General features: G+C 40.3%; 1 protein-coding gene across 3 annotated transcripts in view; it reads right to left on the bottom strand.

Annotated features, from left to right (window-relative positions):
- Positions 1 to 16,804, bottom strand: part of RAD51 (RAD51 recombinase) — a 32,058-nt gene extending 15,254 nt beyond the window's left edge. For 2 of the 3 annotated variants that reach the window (XM_034993681.1, XM_034993683.1), the window contains exons 1-3: positions 11,187 to 11,673; positions 8,723 to 8,860; positions 685 to 802 (exon numbers count right to left, since the gene is read on the bottom strand). In XM_034993681.1, the coding sequence (XP_034849572.1) occupies positions 685 to 802; positions 8,723 to 8,860; positions 11,187 to 11,336 (406 nt within the window). In that variant the 5' untranslated portion in view covers positions 11,337 to 11,673. Of the gene's footprint in view, positions 1 to 684; positions 803 to 8,722; positions 8,861 to 11,186; positions 11,674 to 16,371 lie in introns of those variants that run through there. The other variant, XM_034993682.1, reaches the window with a different exon arrangement.
- Positions 16,805 to 20,630: the final 3,826 nt, after the last annotated feature.

Genomic DNA, 20,630 nt, shown 5'->3' with positions numbered 1-20,630 from the left:
AATGTAAAAATTATAGAGATATCATCTAACATTTACTAAATGTTTCTTGTGTACCTGGCATTGTGCTATGCATATATATGTACCATTTCATTTAATTCCAATAACCTATAAGGTAGGAAGTCTTTTTATCCTCACCATGAAGACAATAAAAATGAAGCACAGAGATATTAAGTAATTTGCACATATTCCTGAATGCATACTATTTTGCACCCTAAATAAAAGAAAACTTAAATGATTAAATATTTGGGGAAACAACAAGGAACAAATCTAACCTTGCAATAATTTAGGACAGCAATGTTTTCAGACGTTCAAAAACCATAGGTTTCCATAAAGTCCAAAAGTTCAGTGTGCACTACTGTGCACCACCAGGCACTGATACTATAACATAGTATTCAAACATGGAGTGTTTTATCAGATTTTTCCACTTTGTGTTAAAGGAAGCAGAGGATGCTTACTCTCTCTCTGAATGCAGTATTAAACAGAAATTCAATTATTTCATTGGCAGATAATGTTAGTATAAGTAAGGTTCCTCCCGGCAGCAGTCTTACTTCTTCAATGTGGATAGTTCTCTTATCTCTTAATCATATCTAACACATAAATTCTACCCAAATACTTTAGTTTTGTTCTGTGACTTGGATGCTTTGCTAACTGCAGTTTACAGAAGATGAAAAGGGATTACTATACCTTGAAGTAATTTGTCAAGTTCTTTTGAGCCAGTAGTAATCTGTATGATTTCTGACCGCCTTTGGTGGAACTCAGTTGCAGTAGTGAAACCCATTGGAACTAATTTAGCTGCCTCAGTCTGGGAAAAATAAGAAATGTCAAATCAACAAAATATGATTATTAGTAAAACAAGAATCAGACATACTGCAGGAAGAGACAAATTCTAACAAAATTTCCAGAGTGCTTTCTCTTTAAAAAGTCATCAAAAGGAACGCCGGGGTGGCTCAGTCGGTTAAACGTCTGCCTTCGGCTCAGGTTATGATCCCAGGGTCCTTGGATCGAGTCCTGCATCGGGCTCCTTGCTCAGCAGGGAACCTGCTTCTTCCTCTGCCTGCCACTACCCCTGCTTGTGCTCACTCTCTCTCTGACAAATAAATAAAATCTTAAAAAAATAATAAATAAAAAGTCAATATACTAATAGTTTTAGTTCTGGGATTATTTTATCTCTCTGGCAACTAAAGGATAAGCTAGAGACTCCATGAAATTAATTTTTTAATTGCTAATTCAAGTAATACATCCACATAGTAAATAAAAAAAAACCTATTATAGACCCACACATACGTACTTCGCCCGACTTATGACAAATGTGATGATACAGTATGAAGTCTAACAAAATATTTAAATTCTCATTTCCTGTTCCATCAACCAGACTGTATCTCTTAACCTCCTACTTTGTTAAATGAGGACATCTGTCCTTTAATCTCTTTTCCCTCCATGTCTACCTTCCCCATCTCTGTCAGCTGTACCTTTTCTTTTACACTGTCAAGGTTGAAAACATTTATATCCCATTTTTCAGTTATTGATAAGTTTTCAATAATCAGTCTACCAATTAATTCCAAAATTTAAAAATAAGTGCATTCAGGAGTGCCTGGATAGTGCAGTTGGTTAAGCATCCAACCCTTGGTTTCAGCTCAGGTCATGATCTCAAGGTACTGGGATTGAGCCCTGCTTCAGACTCCATACTCAGCACGGAGTCTGCCTGAGATTCTTTCTCCCTCTCCTTCTGCACCTCCTGCTCATGCTCACGTGCTTTTTCCTCTAAAATAAATGAAAGATACTAGAAAAAGCACACTAAACAAACTAAGCAGAAGGAAGGAAGGAAGATTAGAGTAGAAACTAATAACACAGAGACTAGAAATAGAGAAAAATCAATGAAACCAGGAGTTGGTTCTTTGAAAATCAGCAAAACTGATAAACCTTTAGCTAGATGAAGAAAATAAAAGACTCAAATCACAAATCAGGAACAAAAGGACATTACTATCAACCTTACAAAAACAGAATTCTTTTTTTTTTTTTTTAAGATTTTATTTATTTATTTGAGAGAGAAAGAATGAGAGACAGAGAGCACGAGAGGGAGGAGGGTCAGAGGGAGAAGCAGACTCCCTGCTGAGCAGGGAGCCCGATGCGGGACTCGATCCTGGGACTCCAGGATCATGACCTGAGCCGAAGGCAGTCGCTTAACCAACTGAGCCACCCAGGCGCCCCCCAAAACAGAATTCTATGCCAACAAATTAGATAACTTCAATGAAATAAGCAAATTCCTAGAAAGATACAAACTATTAAAACTCAATAATCCAAAACTCATAAAAATCAAGTCAAGGCACAAATGATTAGTTGAACCTAAATCTATAAGATTTTATTTATTTATTTATTTGTCAGAGAGAGCGAGCGAGCAAGCACAAGCCAGGGGAGTGGCAGGCAGAGGGAGAAGCAGGTTCCCCGCTGAGCAAGGACCCCAATACGGGACTTGATCCCAGGACTCTGGGATCATAACCTGCACTGAAGGCAGACGCTTAACAAACTGAATCACCCAGGCGTCCCTGAATCTAAATTCTGTAAAATAAACTGAGTCTGACTATAAAAAAAAAAAAGAAAAGAAAAGGAAAAGAAAAATCTGAATACATCCATAGCAAGTAGAGATTAAACTTATCATTTAAAAACTCCACAGGGTGTCTGGGTGGCTCAGTGGTTAAGCATCTGCCTTCGGCTTAGGTCATGATCCCAGGGGCCTGGGATCAAGCCCCACATGGGGCTCCCTGCTCTGCAGGAAGCCTGCTTCTCCCTCTCCCACTCCCCCTGCTTGTGTTCTCTCTCACTGTGTCTCTGTCAAATAAATAAATAAATAAATCTTAAAAAAAAAAGGTAAAAACTTTACACAGAGAAAAAAGAAAATCAATGAATAGCTGAGTAGTAGCTTTAAATTATTCTCTAAACTTCTCTAATACTATCTCACTTGAAAACTCATTACATTTATATTACAGCTTTGTAAATTTAATTCATTGCAGCACCAAACACAGTGTGCTAGAAGTACAATTCTTTCACTAAAATTCCAATGTTAACAACTCAATGTCCCTCATAGGTTTCTGCTGTGAAATTCAAATCATTTCTTTTTTATATGCCACCAGTTTTAAAATCATGGTCCATTTTACCTTGCTTTTATATCTGAGTCATGTCTTTCTCCAGTGTTTTCTGACTTTATCATTTCTCAAATTTATCAACCTCTCAATCTTACCATGTATTCTACTGAAACCCTTCTACCTGAAGTTCCTTCTCTTCTCCAAACTGGGCTGTTTGCTCTCTAGGTTAACTACTGTCCCCCACCCTCCTTCACTGAGTACTTGAGTTGGAGTCTAACCTAAATCCTTTGTTTTCCACCCTCATTTTGTTGAAGTATATCCTCAAGTAAACTTCCTAAGAAAGTGGATAAGAGAAAAATATTCTGAATTCTTTTATTTCTGAAAATGTTTTATTCTGCCCAAGTACTTGGTTAATAAAATTGCTGCAACAGAATTCTAGGTTTAAAATTATTTTCCCTTAGGGGTGCCTAGGTGGCTCATTCGGTTAAGCATCTGACTTCAGCTCAGGTCACGATCTTGGGGTCCTGGGATTGGGGCCCACGTTTGGCTCCATGCTTGGTGGGGAGTCTTCTTGTCCCTCTGCACCTCCACCCACTTGTACACTCTCTCAAATGAATTAAATCTTTAAAAAAAAAAAAAATCATTTCCCCCTTAGAACTTTGAAGGCATTATTCTACTAGTTTCTACCAGTCAGATTTCTGGCTAGCTCAGTTGGTGGAGCATGGAACTCTTGATCTTAGGGTTGAGTTCAAGCCCCACAATGGGTGTAGAGATTACTTAAAAAAATAAAATCTTAAAAAAAAAAGGTAGTCTTTCTGATTTTTGTTCCTTTAGAATTGCTTTTTTCCTCTGAATTCTTTCAGAATCTTCTCTTTCTGACTGGTAAACTGAAATTTCACACTCATATGTCTAGCTGTGGGTCTTTGACACTCATGAGTTCTTACTATGCGAGATTTCTGCTTCCCTTTAGCTCTGGCAGATTTTCTGTTATTATATCTGAGAATTTCTTCCCTTCTTTTTTTCTATGATCTCTCTTCCTGTAACTTCTACTAATCTTCAGGAAAAATGAAGATTAATGAAAAATAGAAAATAAAAATACCAAAGCAGGGGGGTGAGTGAGACTATAAACCACTACTGAACCCTAATTAATGTATGCTGAAATATTTAGGGGGAAATGTATTGACAGCTTCAACTTTCTTTGAAAAGTATAAAAAAAATCCAAGATGGGCTGATTGTTGGATAGAGAGATGAATAGACAGGTGGTAAGTCAAATATATTAAAATGTTAATGGTAGAGTCTAGGTGGTGGGTGCATGAGTTTTCATTGTAAAATTCTTCCAGCATTACAGTAAGTTAATAAGAAAAAAACATAGGAGATGCTTTTCCTGTTTGTCATTTTTAACTCCTAAATTTTCTTTTCTTTTTAAAGATTTATTTATTTATTTGAGAGAGCGAGAATGAGAGAGAGTACACGAGAGGGGGGAGGGTCAGAGGGAGAAGCAGGCTCCTCGCTGAGCAGGGAGCCCGATGCGGGACTCGATCCCGGGACTCCAGGATCATGACCTGAGCCGAAGGCAGTCGCTTAACCAACTGAGCCACCCAGGCGCCCTAACTCCTAAATTTTCTAGAATATGAGCCCTTACAGGAACAAAATATTATAACCAAGTGAAATGTGAAGTAAAAACCATGCAACTGCCTAATCTGGGAGAACTTTACTTCTATTCTCACACTTAATGAAATGCGTTACTGTCATCTGTGCTAGGTGAAGTCTTAAATCTATAGTTTTCAATAGCCAACAACTACCAGATCTTGGACACAAGACATAGAATGGTGAATAGAAGGAAAGTATTATGGGGCACCTGGGTGGTTCAGTCGGTTAAGCGACTGACTTTTGATTTCAGCTCAGGTCATGATCTCAGGGTTGTGAGATGGAGCCTGATTGGGGGTCTGCACTCAGCAGGGAGTCGGCTTGGGATTCTCTCTCTCTCTGCCCTTCCTCCCACTGCACACATAAGTACATGCATGTCCTCTAATAAATAAATCTTAAAAAATGAAAAATATTACAAAAAATAACTGTGCTGAATCTGTCAGTGCTTACAGTATGCCAAGAGAACACAGTTCAACAAAAGCTAATTAAAATTAAACTTTGAAAATGTGGAAAAGATCACATAAAAATCTGTCACCTTCTGAATGAAATCGTTCATAAAATCTTTCTCTCTCAACCACTTTGATTTACATACTACAAATGGATTTTCTTTATTTTCCTTTCTCCACTGTAACAGTGGATATTCTTTTTGAAAATCTCAATTTCAGGAGCGCTTGGGTGGCGCAGTCGGTTGAGTGTTCGACTTTTGGTTTTGGCTTAGGTTGTGATCTCAGGGTCATGAGATCAAGCCCCACATGGGGCTCCGTGCTGAGCATGGAGTTTTCTGCTCCAGATTCTCTTTCCCTCTCCCTTTGCCCTTCCCGTTCATGCGCTCTCTCTCTAAAATCAATACATCTTAAAAAAAAAGAAAAAAAGAAGAAAACCTCAAAGACTTTGGGGGAATAGCTACAGTGACTGAAGAAATCTTTTTTTTTTAAAAGATTTTTATTGGGGCGCCTGGGTGGCTCAGTCGTTGAGCATCTGCCTTCGGCTTGGGTCGTGATCCCAGGGTCCTGGGATTGAGCCCCACATTGGGCTCCCTGCTCTGCGGGAGGCCTGCTTCTCCCTCTTCCTCTGCCCCTGCTTGTGTTCCCTCTCTCGCTGTGTTTCTCTGTCAAATAAATAAATAAAATCTAAAAAAAAAAAAAAAAAAAAGATTTTTATTTATTTATTTATTTGACACAGAGAAAGAGATAGCGAGAGGTCAGTGTTGTTATGAAGGATCACGACCTGAGCCGAAGGCAGACACTTAATGACTGAGCCACCCAGGCGCCTGACTGAAGAAATCTTTAAACTTTAAAAGCAAATAACATCATCAATCTTTATCTACTAGAAATTTACAATATATAATGTCTGAAATCAAAGAGGAAAGAAAAATAGACCTAGCTCTGTATCATTTTACACATCTCATTTTGCTTTATTAAAGATTTTTATTTGTGTTTTCATAAAAGCAGGACACTGATTCGATTTCTAAAACTAAGGTCTGACAAGGCATAAGCAAAGATCCTGTCAGGATTTCTTCTGTCACAAATATTAATGCCCAGAAGAAAACAACCAATAGACTTTAGGGACACCTACTGGCATAGTATCACACATACTCTTTCGATGAGGTATTAGGGGCTCAGAACTGTCATTTCCAATTAAGTCACCACTTCAACAATATATCTGAATAATACAATAAATGACAACTTCAGAGGTGCCTGGGTGGCACAGCTGGTTAAACACACGACTCTTGGTTTAAGCTCAGGTCGTGATCTCAGGATTGTGAGACCTGAGCCCTGCATCAGGGTCCATGTTCAGATAAATAAATAAATCTTAAAAAAAAAAAAAGATAACTTCATACTTCCATGGATAGCAACATCTTTCCTCTAAGGGCTTAAATTAAGAATGAAAACTTTGGGGATGCCTAGGTGGCACAGTCGGTTAAGCATCTGACTCTTGGTTTTGGCTTACTCAGGTCATGATCTCAGAGTTGTGAGATCAAGCTCATGTCGAAGTCTGCTTGGAATTCTCACTCCCTTTCCCTCCGCCCCTCCTGGTCATGCTCTTTCTCTCTTCTCTAAAAATAAATAAATAAATCTTAAAAAAAAAAATTACTTTTCAGCCCTGAGTTACTATTATAAAGTGGTCTAAATAAATGAAGTAAAATCCCTGCCAGTGCTTAAAAATTCAAAGCTCTCAATATAATACCCAATAAAACAGAACTCATCAGGTTGTGCATGTATTAATTTATGAAATAGTAAGTACTCACAAATCTCAGATATTGTTCATTTAACTAAGTTACATGGCAGTACATACACTGTAACTAACCAATAACAGATGATGTAGTCTTTTTTGGAATATTCTTTAGGCTTTGAAGATCTTTTCAGAGAAAAATTTCTGTGAAATTATAATAGTAATCAACATAAAATATGAAAATGCAATTTTATAGATACTTACTTTACGCTATATAAAAGTTCAAGGGTAAAGCTAACCAAATGTGGGGCACCTGGGTGGCTCAGTCAGTTGAGCGTCTGCCTTCTGCTCAGGTCATGATCCCAGGTCCTGGGATCGAGCCCCACATCGAGCCCCACATCGGGCTCCCTGCTCTGCGGAAAGCCTGCTTCTCCCTCTCCCACTCCCCCTGCTTGTGTTCCCTCTCTCGCTGTGTCTCTGTCAGATAAATAAATAAAATCTTAAAAAAAAAAAAAAAAAGCTAACCAAATGTGTAACTACAGGGGCACCTGGGTGGCTCAGTCAGTTAAATATCTGCCTACGGCTTGGGTCATGATCACGGCGTCCTGGGATTGAGTCTCGAGTTGGGCTCCCTGCTCAGCGGGAAGTCTGCTTCTCGCTCTCCCTCCATCCCGCCCACTCATGCTCTAATAAATAAAATCTTTAAAAAAAAACCCCAACTGTATAATAACTATATAAATACCAAAGGATAAGTGCATAAAATAAAATGTAATCATGGAGAATTATGAATGATAAAGAAAAATTAATAGTAGCTGTAAGAGACTGGAGGAAAATGAGAAAAGATCATAATATGATAGGATGAAAATAACTGGATTCTAGTTTTAGTTCTGCCATTGCCTGCATGACCTTGGGTAAATAATTGAACCATTGTACCTTAAGTTTCTTTATCTGTAAAACAGAGATAATACTGACCCTACCTATTTTTCTCAGTGTTGTTATGAAGGTCAGATGAGAGTATGTATGAAAGGGATGAGATTTCAAAGTTAAAATGCCATATAAGGGATTACAAGGTTACTACTTCATTTCTATTAAGCCAGTAAAATCACTTATACCATTAAGGTTAAAAAAGAAAACAAAACTAAGCACATGATTTGAAATCACATTCTCTTGTCATTATTGAAGAATCTTGCCTATGATTAGTTAGCTAACTAGAAATAAAAACAACTTTTCTATTTGAAAGTAAAACTTGTTTATTATACAAAATGAAGAAACTTTAGAAAATCGAGGCAAAAATAAAAATTACTCACATTCTTACTATCCAGAAATAACACCACAAATATTTTAGTGTATTTATCCTGTGTATGTGCTATACATATACACACATTTTTAAAAACAAAAACCAACCATGTATATATGTACATACTTATGTGTTTTATTACCCTGCTTTCTTATATCAGGAACATTTTCCTATGTCAACGAATATTTTTTGAAACTCTTTTTAGTGGCTACATACTAATGAATGTATTTCTAAGGCACGAGATCATAATTTCTAGAAAGATAAGGTACATACCACTCACTGTTGGTGCAAATGCAAACTTGTCAACTTGGCGGTACTTATAGCCCATGAAACTAATTTCCTTGAGAGAAAATCCCAATTTATGCCAGGAGGCACATTCAAAGATAATTAACTAGTGCAGTCACCTCCGCAAAGGGGAACACGATGACACAATAAGGGATGAAAGAGCAACACTGCAACTTTTCACTGTATATCCTTTTGTACTATTCCCACTAATGCCTCCCTACATCACATAAACAGTACTTACCAGAATTTTGTCAGCTTTGGCTTCACTAATTCCCTTAATATTTATTAGTTCCTTCTTTGGTGCATAGGCAACAGCCTCCACAGTATGGAATCCAGCTTCTTCCAATTTCTTCACATCATTGGCATTTATGCCACATTGCTGCAAGTGAAGAAAACCATGGATAAATGTAAGCTTCAGTTCTCTCATCTAATGTAGATATTTGCCCTACCCACTTCAGATCTGTTTTGAAGAACTGTGATATTATATGCAAAAGCTTTGAAAAGTATTCTCTACACATGAGGTATTTAATAACAAATTATCAACCTTTTCATTTTGAAAACCAATACTTTTAAACTAATAATCCCATGTATGTATTCTCATCATGAGTTGGGACCAAACCACTAATTCACAGGCACTGGAATAAACCTGTAACTCTCAATCTTTTATGACTGGGATTCTAAATGAACCTTGAGGGGCGCCTGGGTGGCTCAGGTTAAGCGGCTGCCTTCGGCTCAGGTCATGATCCTGGGGTTTTGGGATTGGGCCCTGCGTCAGGCTCCCTGTTCAGCGGAGAGCCTGCTTCTCCCTCTCCATGTGCCTGCCACTCTGCGTACTTGTGCTCTCTTTCTGTCAAATCAATCAATCAATCAATCTTAATAAATAAATAAATGAACCTTGAGGGGCGCCTGGGTGGCTCAGCCGTTAAGCATCTGCCTTTGGCTCAGGTCATGATCCCAGAATCCTGGGATCAAGCCCCGCATTGGGCTCCCTGATGAATGGGGAGTCTGCTTTTCCCTCTCCCTCTGCCACTCCCCCTACTTGTGCTCTCTCTCTCTGTCAAAAAAAAAAAAAAAAAAAAGAACTTTGAAACACTGGGCCCTAAGAAGCCACCTTATTATTATTATTTTTTTAAAGATTTTATTTATTTGACAGAGAGACACAGCGAGAGAGGGAACACAAGCAGGGGGAGTGGGAGAGGGAGAAGCAGGCTTCCCCGCAGAGCAGGGAGCCTGATGCAGGGCCCGATCCCAGGACCCTGGGACCATGACCTAAGCTGAAGGCAGACGCTTAACGACTGAGCCACCCAGGCGCCCCAAGAAGCCACCTTAAACCAGTGTTTCCAATGTTTTCTACATCAAACACACATTAAAAAAAAAAAAAAAAAAAAAAAAAAAAAATCTTTTTTTTTTTTTTTAATCTAAGCTGGAGTAAACAGATAAGGCTGCCCCAGAGCTGAGGGTAGCAAAATGACTGGAAAGCTCTAACAACTGACATTAAAAATGGGGGAAAACCGGGATGCCTGGGAGGCTCAGTCGGTTAATCGTCTGCCTTCAGCTCAGGTCATGATCCCAGCCTCCTGGGATCAAGCCCCATGTCAGGCTCCCTGCCCAGTGGGGAGTCTGCTTCTCCTTCTGCCCCTCCCCCTGCCCATGCTCTCTCTCTCTCAAATAAATATATAAAATCTTAAAAAAGAAAATGGGGGAAAACTACTTTTGGTCAAGGACTCATATACCAATTCTCAAAATAAACCACCCAAAGGTACCTCTTCCTACCTATATTACAAATTCAGCTTTGATTTTATTAGCCACTGAAGCTATGACTGCTGGGACAATATTAGTTAGTGGTGGAATGTGTATGTACTTGCAGGTTAGAAAGGGTTTTTGAGAGGGGAGAGAATAGTACCTGCCAATAGAAAAAAACTCTACTATTAATATTTAAGCAATAAGCAAAATGCACGTGTGGGTATAAGGATGCTCATGATACCAGAATTTGTGATGCTGAACTCTGTAATATTTATCACACACCTGTTTAAATTAACTTCTGGAGTCTTGAAGCTTAGCTGGGGGTGGTAGGAATATGTTTTAAAGAGACAGAAGAATGAAGGCTTTCTCTGCTTTCCCTCCTACTTCTTTTCAGCCTATGTCAGCTGCATTCACACTGTGGGGCCTCGGTACAATGGGAAGAAATAGTGCAAGGCCCCAGCTCTAGTGCTTGATGTTCCTGTGCAGAGTCCTGAATTGGAGCTTGGCTCTTATACCTTAATAACCACAAGCCCTTCTCCCTGACCACAACAGCTGTCTTGCTAGTAACTTCAGACAGATATGGGTCAATGGAGAGACAATGCTCCTCTTCCTGCATAGCTGTCCCAGGCCACTCTAATTCTTTGGATTGTAATTTCATACATAGTATAAACATCACAGAGACTCCACCATGGGATCCTAGGGCTTCTTAGTTTTTGACAATCCAACTCTGAGAAAGAAAAATGATAAAGTAGAAGGCGAATTCTTAAACAAGACATCTGGCCAGATATGTTTAGCAATTATCTCAAGCCTTTCCACAGGGTCCTTGATAACACTTCTGAAAACTCTAATTTGGGTTTGACCTTAGGTAATAAATCAATGGTTTACGAAAAGGTTGTGATTTTTCCCAATAGGTAGGAGACTCTAATCTAGCAATATAATTCCAAAATTAACTAAGTACATACCTCTAATCGTGAAATAGGTTGTGGGCCAAAGCTCTCTTCTTCCACTGAAGTATCTGCATTTGCTTCAAGCTGCATTTGCATAGCCATTACTCCACAATCAATACTGAAAAATAGAGATGGCCAGAAAAAGTACAGAGCTGCAAACTTCATTTTGAAATAAATCTCTGAAGAATTTCTTGTTAGTCTTTTGGTCTAATCACTGACCTACCTTTCCTTCCTACTGCAGGAAAAAGAACATATCTCACCAGCTTTCCTTTCCACCCACCTAGTTCTACCAGAAATAGTTTAGGAAGAGTCAGGACTAGTCTGCTTCTTAAAGATGCACAGCTTAACTAGACCAACTATGTCCTCAGTTCCCCTGCTTCATATTCCTTGAGAGTAGGGGCCAAGTCTTATTTATTTATGTACACCCTGATACATTAAATATTAGTTGTTTGGTAAGTATTTGGTAAATGAATGCAGACTTTCCAAGACTCTACTTAAAATTAAAAAAAAAAAAAATTGGGGGCGCCTGGGTGGCTCAGTCGGTTAAGCATCTGCCTTCAGCTCAGGTCATGATCCTGGGATCCTGGGGTCCTGGAATCGAGCCCCAAGTCGGGCTCCCTAACGGGAGCCTGCTTCTCCCTCTCTCCCCACTTGTGCTTTCATTATCTCTGACTCTCTCTCTCAAATAAATAAAATCTTTAAAATAAATAAATGGGGGCGCCTGGGTGGCTCAGTCGTTAAGCGTCTGTCTTCAGCTCAGGTCATGATCCCAGGGCCCTGGGATCGAGCCCCGCATCGGGCTCCCTGCTCTGCGGGAAGTCTGCTTCTCCCTCTCCGACTTCCCCTGTTTGTGTTCCCTCTCTCTGTGTGTCTCTGTCAAATAAATAAATAAAATCTTTAAAAATAAAAATAAAATAAATGAATAAAAATAAAAATATTTTTTAAAAAATTGATGAAAGTTTGTTATACTATTTCAACTTCATTGTTCCCTTCCAGCAAGTAGGGTTTGGGGGTGGTGGGAGAGGAGTGAAATGAAGGTACAGAATGACTGCACATAAGCCTCCACTCCTGATAAGGCAGTAGACTGAGATGAGAAGTACTTCCCACCTTAGCCAAGGATCATAGCTTGTAGTCACATATTCTGCTTCCAATAGCAATGTGTGAAATTTAGGTCACCTGGGTGGCTCAGTCGGTTAGGTGTCTACCTTCGGCACAGGTCATGATTCCAGAGTCCTGGGATCGAGTTCCATATCAGGCTCCCTGCTCAACTCCCTGTTGAGCCCTCCCCTCCCTGCCCTTCCCCTGGCTCATGCATGTTCTCTCTCTCAAATAAATAAAATCTTTAAAAAAAAAGGGGGGGATGTATGGAATTTAAACATCACCATTTTAATCAATTTCAGACCTCACTGAATGCACAAATGAATAAATAACATTCAAGTACTCTGCTCAGTCTGAAATCTCCCATACAGCATTAGGCGCATACCTAGTCAGGTTATTATGATAGTTAAGATTGCTCAGGTTGAAAAGAATGGAGAGGGCGCCTGGGTGGCTCAGTTAGTTAAGCAACTGCCTTCGGCTCAGGTCATGATCCCGGAGTCCCGGGATCGAGTTCCGCATCGGGCTCCCTGCTCAGCAGGGAGTCTGCTTCTCCCTCTGACCCTCACCCCTCTCGTGCTCTCTCTCTCATTCTCTCTCTCAAATAAATAAATAAAATCTTAAAAAAAAAAAAAGAAAAGAATGGAGAACAAAAAATTTTAATGATCTTCAAAGGTATTAGTAAAAGTAAGTCTTTTTTTTTCCCCCCCAAGAGTTAAGAGGCTTAACCAACTGGACCACCCAGGCACCCCAAAAATGAACAAGTCTTAATGTTCACAGGAATAAATGAATTTAAATCACACCAAAACAATCTGGACAATTTAACAATCTGGATAAATTTAATGCAAAAGATAACACATATGAAATCTCCATTCTTCAAAACTTGACAAAAGAGGACCATTTGTTCTCCCCTCCCTTTTTTTAAGTATAGTTGATTCACAATGTCACATTAGTTTTAGGTGTACACCATAGTGATCTGACAACTCTGTATGTTATGCTATGCTCACCACAAGTGTAGCTACCATCTATCACCATACAACACTATTACAATACCACTGACTATATTCCCTATGCTGTACCTTTTATTTCTATGACTTATTCATTCCATAACTGGAAGCCTGTACCTCTCACTCACATTCACCCATTCTGCCCATCCCTCCTTCTCCCTCTGGAAGCCATCAGTTTGTTCTCTGTATTTATGGGTCTGTTTCTGCTTTTTGTTTGTTCATTTATTTTTTTTTACACTCCACATATAAATGAAATCATATAGTATTTGTCTTTCTCTGTATGACTTATTTCACTTAGCATAGTACCTTCTAGGTCCCCCCATATTGTTGCAAACAGGAAGATCTCATTCTTTTTAATGGCTGAGTAACATTCCATTACACACACACACACACACACACAATCTCCTTTATCCATTCATGAGTGGATGGACACTTGGGTTGCTTCCATATCATGGCTACTGTAAATAATGCTACAATATGGGGCGCCTGGGTGGCTCAGTCATTAAGTGTCTGCCTTCGGCTCAGGTCATGATCCCAGGGTCCTGCGATCAAGCCCTGCATTGGGCTCCCTGCTCAGCGGGAAGCCTGCTTCTCCCTCTCCCACTCCCCCTGCTTGTGTTCCCTCTCTCGCCGTGTCTCTCTCTGTCAAATAAATAAATCTTTTTTAAAAAAAAATGCTGCAATAAGCATTGGGGAGCGTATATTTTGTCAAGTCAGTGTTTTCATTTTCTTTGGGTAAATACCCTGTAGTGGAATTACTGGATCACATGGTATTTCTATTTTTAATTTTTTGAGGAACCTACAAACTGTTTTCCATAGCAGCTGCAATAAATGTAAATTAGTGCACCAACAGTTCACGAGGGTTCCTTTATCTCCACATCCTCACCAGCCAGGTTCCCTTATTTCTTATCTTTTTAATTTTAGCCATTCTGACAGATGGGAGGTGATATCTCATTGTGGTTTTGGTCTGCATTTCCCTGATGATTAGTGATGTTGAGCACCTTTTCATGTGTCTGTTTGCCATTTGTGTCTTCTTTGGAGATGACCATTTGTTCTTGATTAGTTCAGATGCAGATCTCTTAGAGGGCAGATTTAGCATAATGTGCCTATGATAATGCTAAATATCGGAATCACCTGAATGCAATTTAAATTTAAACCTCTCCCTTCATAATTTATGAAAAAGATGGAACTCCAGAGTAATGGAGAAAGGATGGTCTTTTCAATAAACAGTGTTGAGTTGATGGAAGAGCCTTACAGAATAAGCAACCACCCCCGGCCCCCACCACACACACACAGAAGAAACATCCATTTCCAATTCATTATAGATCTAAATGTAAGACGTAAAACAAAGCTTTTGGAATATAAGCAAGTATCTTCATGACTTAAGGATAAAGATTTCTTAAACTGGATACATAAAGCAACAACCAAAAAAGAAAAGACTGAAAAACTGGACTACATTTAAATTTAGAACTTCTATCTATCAAAAGACACTATTAAGAAAATAAAAAAACTATAGTTGGGGGACAAAATATTTACCACATATACAACCAAGGGCTGATAATTAAAATATATAAGAAACTTCAGGGGCGCCTGGGTGGCTCAGTGGGTTAAGCGTCTGCCTTCGGCTCAGGTCATGATCCCAGGGTCCCGGGATTGAGCCCCGACTCGGGCTCCCTGCTCAGTGGGAAGTCTGTTCTCCCTCTGCCTGCCGCTCTGCCTACTTGTGCTCTCTGTCAAATGAATAAATAAAATTTAAAAAAATCATAATAAATAAAATATATAAAAAACTTCAAATCAGCAAGAAAGACAACCCAATAGAAAAAGAGAGATCTGAACGAGCACTTCAGTATAGAAGATATTCAATGGTCAATAAACTTATGAACCAACGCTCAACCTAATTATCAGGAATATTAAAACCATAAGGTATTACTATATGCCACCAAAATAGATAAAATTAAAAAGACTGACAATATCAAGTGTTGGCAAACATGTGAAACAACTGAACACTCATATACTGCTGGTTTGAATGTAAATCGGTACTTTAGAAAACTGGCATTAAATGTGGAAGTTGAATATAGACAAATGCTATGACCCAGGAATTTCAACACTGTATTACTAACCAACTGAAAAGCATACCCATGTGCACCAAAATATACATAGGCCTGTTCTCAGCAGCCTTTCTCCTTTAAAAAGTCAGAAACTAGAAACAACCCAAATGTCCACCATAGGCAGGAAGAATAAGGAATTCGATAGGGGGGTAAAAAAACCAACTATTACTATATACAAAGATATATATGAATCTACAGACAGAATGTTGGGCAAAACCAGACACAAAAATATAAACAGTATCACTTAGATAAAATTCAAACACAGGCAAATTTAGTCACTGGTGTTAGAAGTCAATACAGTGGTTACCTTTGGGGAGAAAAAGGGACCTACTAGAGGGGGAACAAGGGAAGTTTTGGGGGTGCTGACAACATTCTATTTATTGACCTGAGTAGTGATTACACAGATATATTCTCTTTGAAATAATTCAGAGCTGTATACACTTTTGATTTGTGCATTCTTCTATATGCATATTACACTTCACTTTAGAAGTTAAAAAGAAAACAAACAAACCAAAACCTCACTACAGATGATTCCCTAGGTATCACGTTCACGGCCTTCCGCATTAGGTAACGAAAACACCTTTTAGGAAACTGGAGGCGGGTACTTCGTAAGCAAAGCACGGAGTAATGGAAAGAGGACTGACTAGAAATCCGGAAACCCTGGCCCTGACACATACAGCTGTGACATTATATCTTTACACTTCTCTAGATCTCGGCTTTCTCGCCTCCGCTCATAAAATGGGTGTTGGAAATGAAGGCTTCTAAGGTTCCTCCCAGCTCTGGAGCCTGAGGACCGCATCAGTTGTCGCCATAACCAGCTCCGACGGGGGGCTGGGCCCAGGCATGCCCCTGCTCCGCCCGGCCAACTCCGGTTTCTCACTTGGCGCAGAGGGGCCTATAAGCCGGCTGCCGGGCCACGGGCCCGGTCCGGTTAATGCGGGGACGCCCCGGGACGCAGAAAGGGGCCAGGTCTACGCCTCACACACTCACCTCGGCCCACAGCCCTTCTCACTCGGGCGGGCTGCGCGCTCCGACTTCTGTCCGCTGGTCTGGTCCGCGGCCGACCCCGGACGGACTTCAAATGCCCTCCCTTGCTGCCAACTTCTCTACTCCCTTGCTCTGCACACAACGCACGCGAGTTTTAGCTCCAAACTACGCCCCTCACGGCGCGTCAACTCTCCTCAGACCAGAGTCTCAGGCCGCAGAGCTCTCCCCGACCGGCAACTTTCGGAGATCCCGCCAAATTCTCCGGGAGGGTCACGCCAGCGTCAACGTAACGTCTCCCCGCCCCCCTCGGCTCCGCCGTCTAGCCCCCCCGCCCGCTGCTGGGGAGCCGGAGATGGGCCCAAGGATCTTGATCTTGCATGATGTTAAGGAGTTCCCTTTTCCGTTTACCCCTAAGAACTAATTCACAATTTGGGAGTTTCCTCCTTCTTCTCTTTTACCAGACCAAGGACTACAACTCCCAAGAGGTAGTGGGGTCGGTCGAAGACTCCATCTCCCAGTATGCACCGCCAGCGCCTGCGCCTCAGCCCCTCTGGGGAAAAGCTTGGCTCTGGAGAGCTTTTTTTTTTTTAAGATTCTTAATTAATTTGACAGAGACACAGCGAGACACAGCGAGACATAGCGAGAGAGGGAACACAAGCAAGGGGAGTGGGAAAGGGAGAAGCAGGCTTCTCGCAGAGCAGGGAGCTCGATGTGGGGCTCAGTCCCAGGACGCCGGGATCATGACCTCAGCCAAATGCAGAGGCTTAACAACTGAGCCACCCAGGCGCCCCCTGGAGAGCTATTCTTGATTTGATTCTGAAGTATCTTAAGCCTGTGTTTGCTCTAAGCTTCCGACCCTGAAATTCCCGCCTGGCGTTTTCTATGCCCCTAGAGGTGGTAGAGCTGAGGATGCTTGAGTAGACAGATGGAATTGGAAAACAGAGCTAGTGAAGGGGAGAAAAATGCCTGAAATATTAGTCAAGCCTTGGTAATTTACTGGAGATTTGCAAGACTCCAGGGGAAAGAGACATTGATTTTGAGAAGGTAAACCTTATCATGGTTTACTGGAAACTTTGACCCGTGATTCTGGTTTTAAAGGGTGAATGGGGTTTCCTGGGCAAGGAAGAGGAGATGGAAGACATAAGCATATAGAACAGTATGGGCATGGAAATTAACGACGTGGTCAAGCCATAGTATTGTCTGATGAGGGAGGAAAAGTGTCCCGGAGGCGCTGATACTGGAAAGTTAACATTTAGTTCAAGTTATGAAGAAGCTTAAGAACATATATGGAGCTTTAGTCTTTGATTCTTTAGGTAATGGGGAAATCATTGAAAGTTTTTTTTTATTTTTTTTAATTTTTATTTATTTTTTGACAGAGAGAGACAGCGAGAGAGGGAACACAAGCAGGCGGAGTGGGAGAGGGAGAAGCAGGCTTCCCTGCTGAGCAAGGAGCCCGATGCGGGGCTCGATCCCAGGACTCTGGGATCATGACCTGAGCCGAAGGCAGACGCTAAACGGCTAAGCCACCCAGGTGCCCCTGAAAGTTTTTTTTTTTTTTTTTTAAGATTTTATTTATTTATTTGACAGAGAGAGACACAGCGAGAGAGGGAACACAAGCAGGGGGAGTGGGAGAGGGAGAAGCAGGCTTCCCGTCAAGCAGGGAGCCCAATGCGGGGCTCGATCCCAGGACCCTGAGATCATGACCTGAGACGAAGGCAGACGCTTAAAAACTGAGCCACCAAGGTGCCCCGAAATCACTGAGAGTTTTTTAAGGAGAGGAGTCCTCTGGTTTGATCTATTTTTTTCCCCCCAGTACTACTTTATTTAGATCTATTTTTTGCCCCACCACTATACATTTGTGGAATGCTTTAAAGTTCATGAAGTTTTTATTTAATCCTCCCATCGTTGTCTTGTGGCAGTGAAGGAGAGATTTCAGGAAAGAGATAGTAAGGACAGCAAAAACTGTTAGGAAGCTCTTGCAGTATTTCAGACTAGGGATGAAGGCTTGCTTGAGTTAGAGCAATGACAGAATTCAGGAAGCATTCTGGGGGTAGACTCAACCTAACTTAGTAATTACAGATAGTACCTGGGGATAATAGTAACTGCCTTCCATACCAAATATACCCACCTTTACCTCCCCTTCTTCACACCCCTTCCTTAGAGCATCTGCAAACCCACAGCCCCTCTTGGCTGAATGAAATCACATGTGACTTTGACCTTTCATTAAAATGAAATTCCTATTCCCTGCATATTTTCAGACCACAATGCTTTGAAACTAGAACTCAATCACAAGAGGAAAGTCGGAAAGAACTCAAATACGTGGAGGCTAAAGAGCATCCTACTAAAGAATGAATGGGTCAACCAGGAAATTAAAGAAGAATTTAAAAAATTCATGGAAACAAATGAAAATGAAAACACAACTGTTCAAAATCTTTGGGATACAGCAAAGGCAGCCCTAAGAGGAAAGTATATAGCAATACAAGCCTTTCTCAAGAAACAAGAAAGGTCTCAAATACACAATCTAACTCTACACCTAAAGGAGCTGGAGAAAGAACAGCAAATAAAGCCTAAACCCAGCAGGAGATGAGAAATAATAAAGATCAGAGCAGAAATCAATGAAATAGAAACCAAAAGAACAGTAGCACAGATCAATGAAACTAGGAGCTGGTTCTTTGAAAGAATTAACAAGATTGATAACCCCCTGGCCAGACTTATCAAATAGAAAAGAGGAATGACCAAAATCAACAAAATCATGAATGAAAGAGGAGAGATCACAACCAACACCAAAGAAATACAATTATAAGAACATATTATGAGCAACTATATGCCAGCAAATTAGATAATCTAATTTCTGGAAGAAATGGAGGCATTCCTAGAGATGTATCAACTACCAAAACTGAACCAGGAAGAAATAGAAAACCTGAACAGACCTAAACCACTAAGGAAATTGAAGCAGTAATCAAAAAATCTCCCAACAAACAAAAGCCCAGGGCCAGATGGCTTCCCAGGGGAATTCTACCAAACATTTAAAGAAGAATTAATACCCATTCTTCTGAAACTGTTCCAAAAAATAGAAATGGAAGGAAAACTTCCAAACTTGTTTTATGAGGCCACCATTATCTTGATCCCAAAACCAGAAAAAGACCCCATCAAAAAGGAGAATTACAGACCAATATCCTTGATGAACATGGATGCAAAAATTCTCATCAAAATACGAGCCAATAGGATCCAACAGTACATTAAAAGGACTATTCACCACGACCAAGTGGGATTTATCCCTGGGCTGCAAGGTTGGTTCAACATCCACAAACCAATCAATGTGATACAATACATTAATAAAAGAAAGAACAAGAACCATATGATCCTCTCAATAGATGCAGAAAAAGCATTTGGCAAAGTACAGCATCCTTTCTTGATCAAAACTCTTCAGAGTACAGGGATAGAGGGTACATACTTCAATATCATAAAAGCCATCTATGAAAAACCCACAGCAAATATCATTCTCAATGGGGAAAAACTGAGAGCTTTCCCCCTAAGGTCAGGAACACAGCAGGGATGTCCACTATCACCACTGCTATTCAACATAGTATTAGAAGTCCTAGCCACAGCAATCAGACAACAAAAGGAAATAAAAGGCATCCGAATCAGCAAAGAAGTAGTCAAACTCTCATTCTTTGCAGATGATATGATATTTTATGTGGAAAACCCAAAAGACTCCACCCCAAACTGCTAGAACTCATACAGGAATTCAGTAAAGTGGCAGGATATAAAATCAATGCACAGAAATCAGTGGGATTCCTATACACCAACAACAAGACAGAAGGAAGAGAAATTAAGGAGTCGATCCCATTTACAACTGCACCCAAAACCATAAGATACCTAGGAATAAATCTAACCAAAGAGGCAAAGAATGTGTACTCAGAAAACAATAAAATACTCATGAAAGAAATTGAGGAAGACACAAAGAAATGGAAAAATGTTCCATGCTCATGGATTGGAAGAACAAATATTGTGAAGATGTCAATGCTACCTAGAGCAATCTACACATTCAATGCAATCCCCATCAAAATACCATCCACTTTTTTCAAAGAAATGGAAAAAATAATCCTAAAATTTGAATGGAACCAGAAAAGACCCCGAATAGCCAGAGGAATGTTGAAAAAGAAAAGCAAAGCTGGCGGCATCACAATTCTGGATTTCAAGCTCTATTACAAAGCTGTCATCATCAAGACAGTATGGTACTGGCACAAAAACAGACACAT

The sequence above is a fragment of the Mirounga leonina genome, unplaced genomic scaffold (assembly GCF_011800145.1).
Source record: "Mirounga leonina isolate KUSES-001 unplaced genomic scaffold, KU_Mleo_1.0 Mir_91, whole genome shotgun sequence".
Classification (NCBI taxonomy): domain Eukaryota; kingdom Metazoa; phylum Chordata; class Mammalia; order Carnivora; family Phocidae; genus Mirounga; species Mirounga leonina.
Note: the sequence above shows the minus strand (reverse complement) of the source record. Positions and strands in the feature narration are given on the sequence as shown.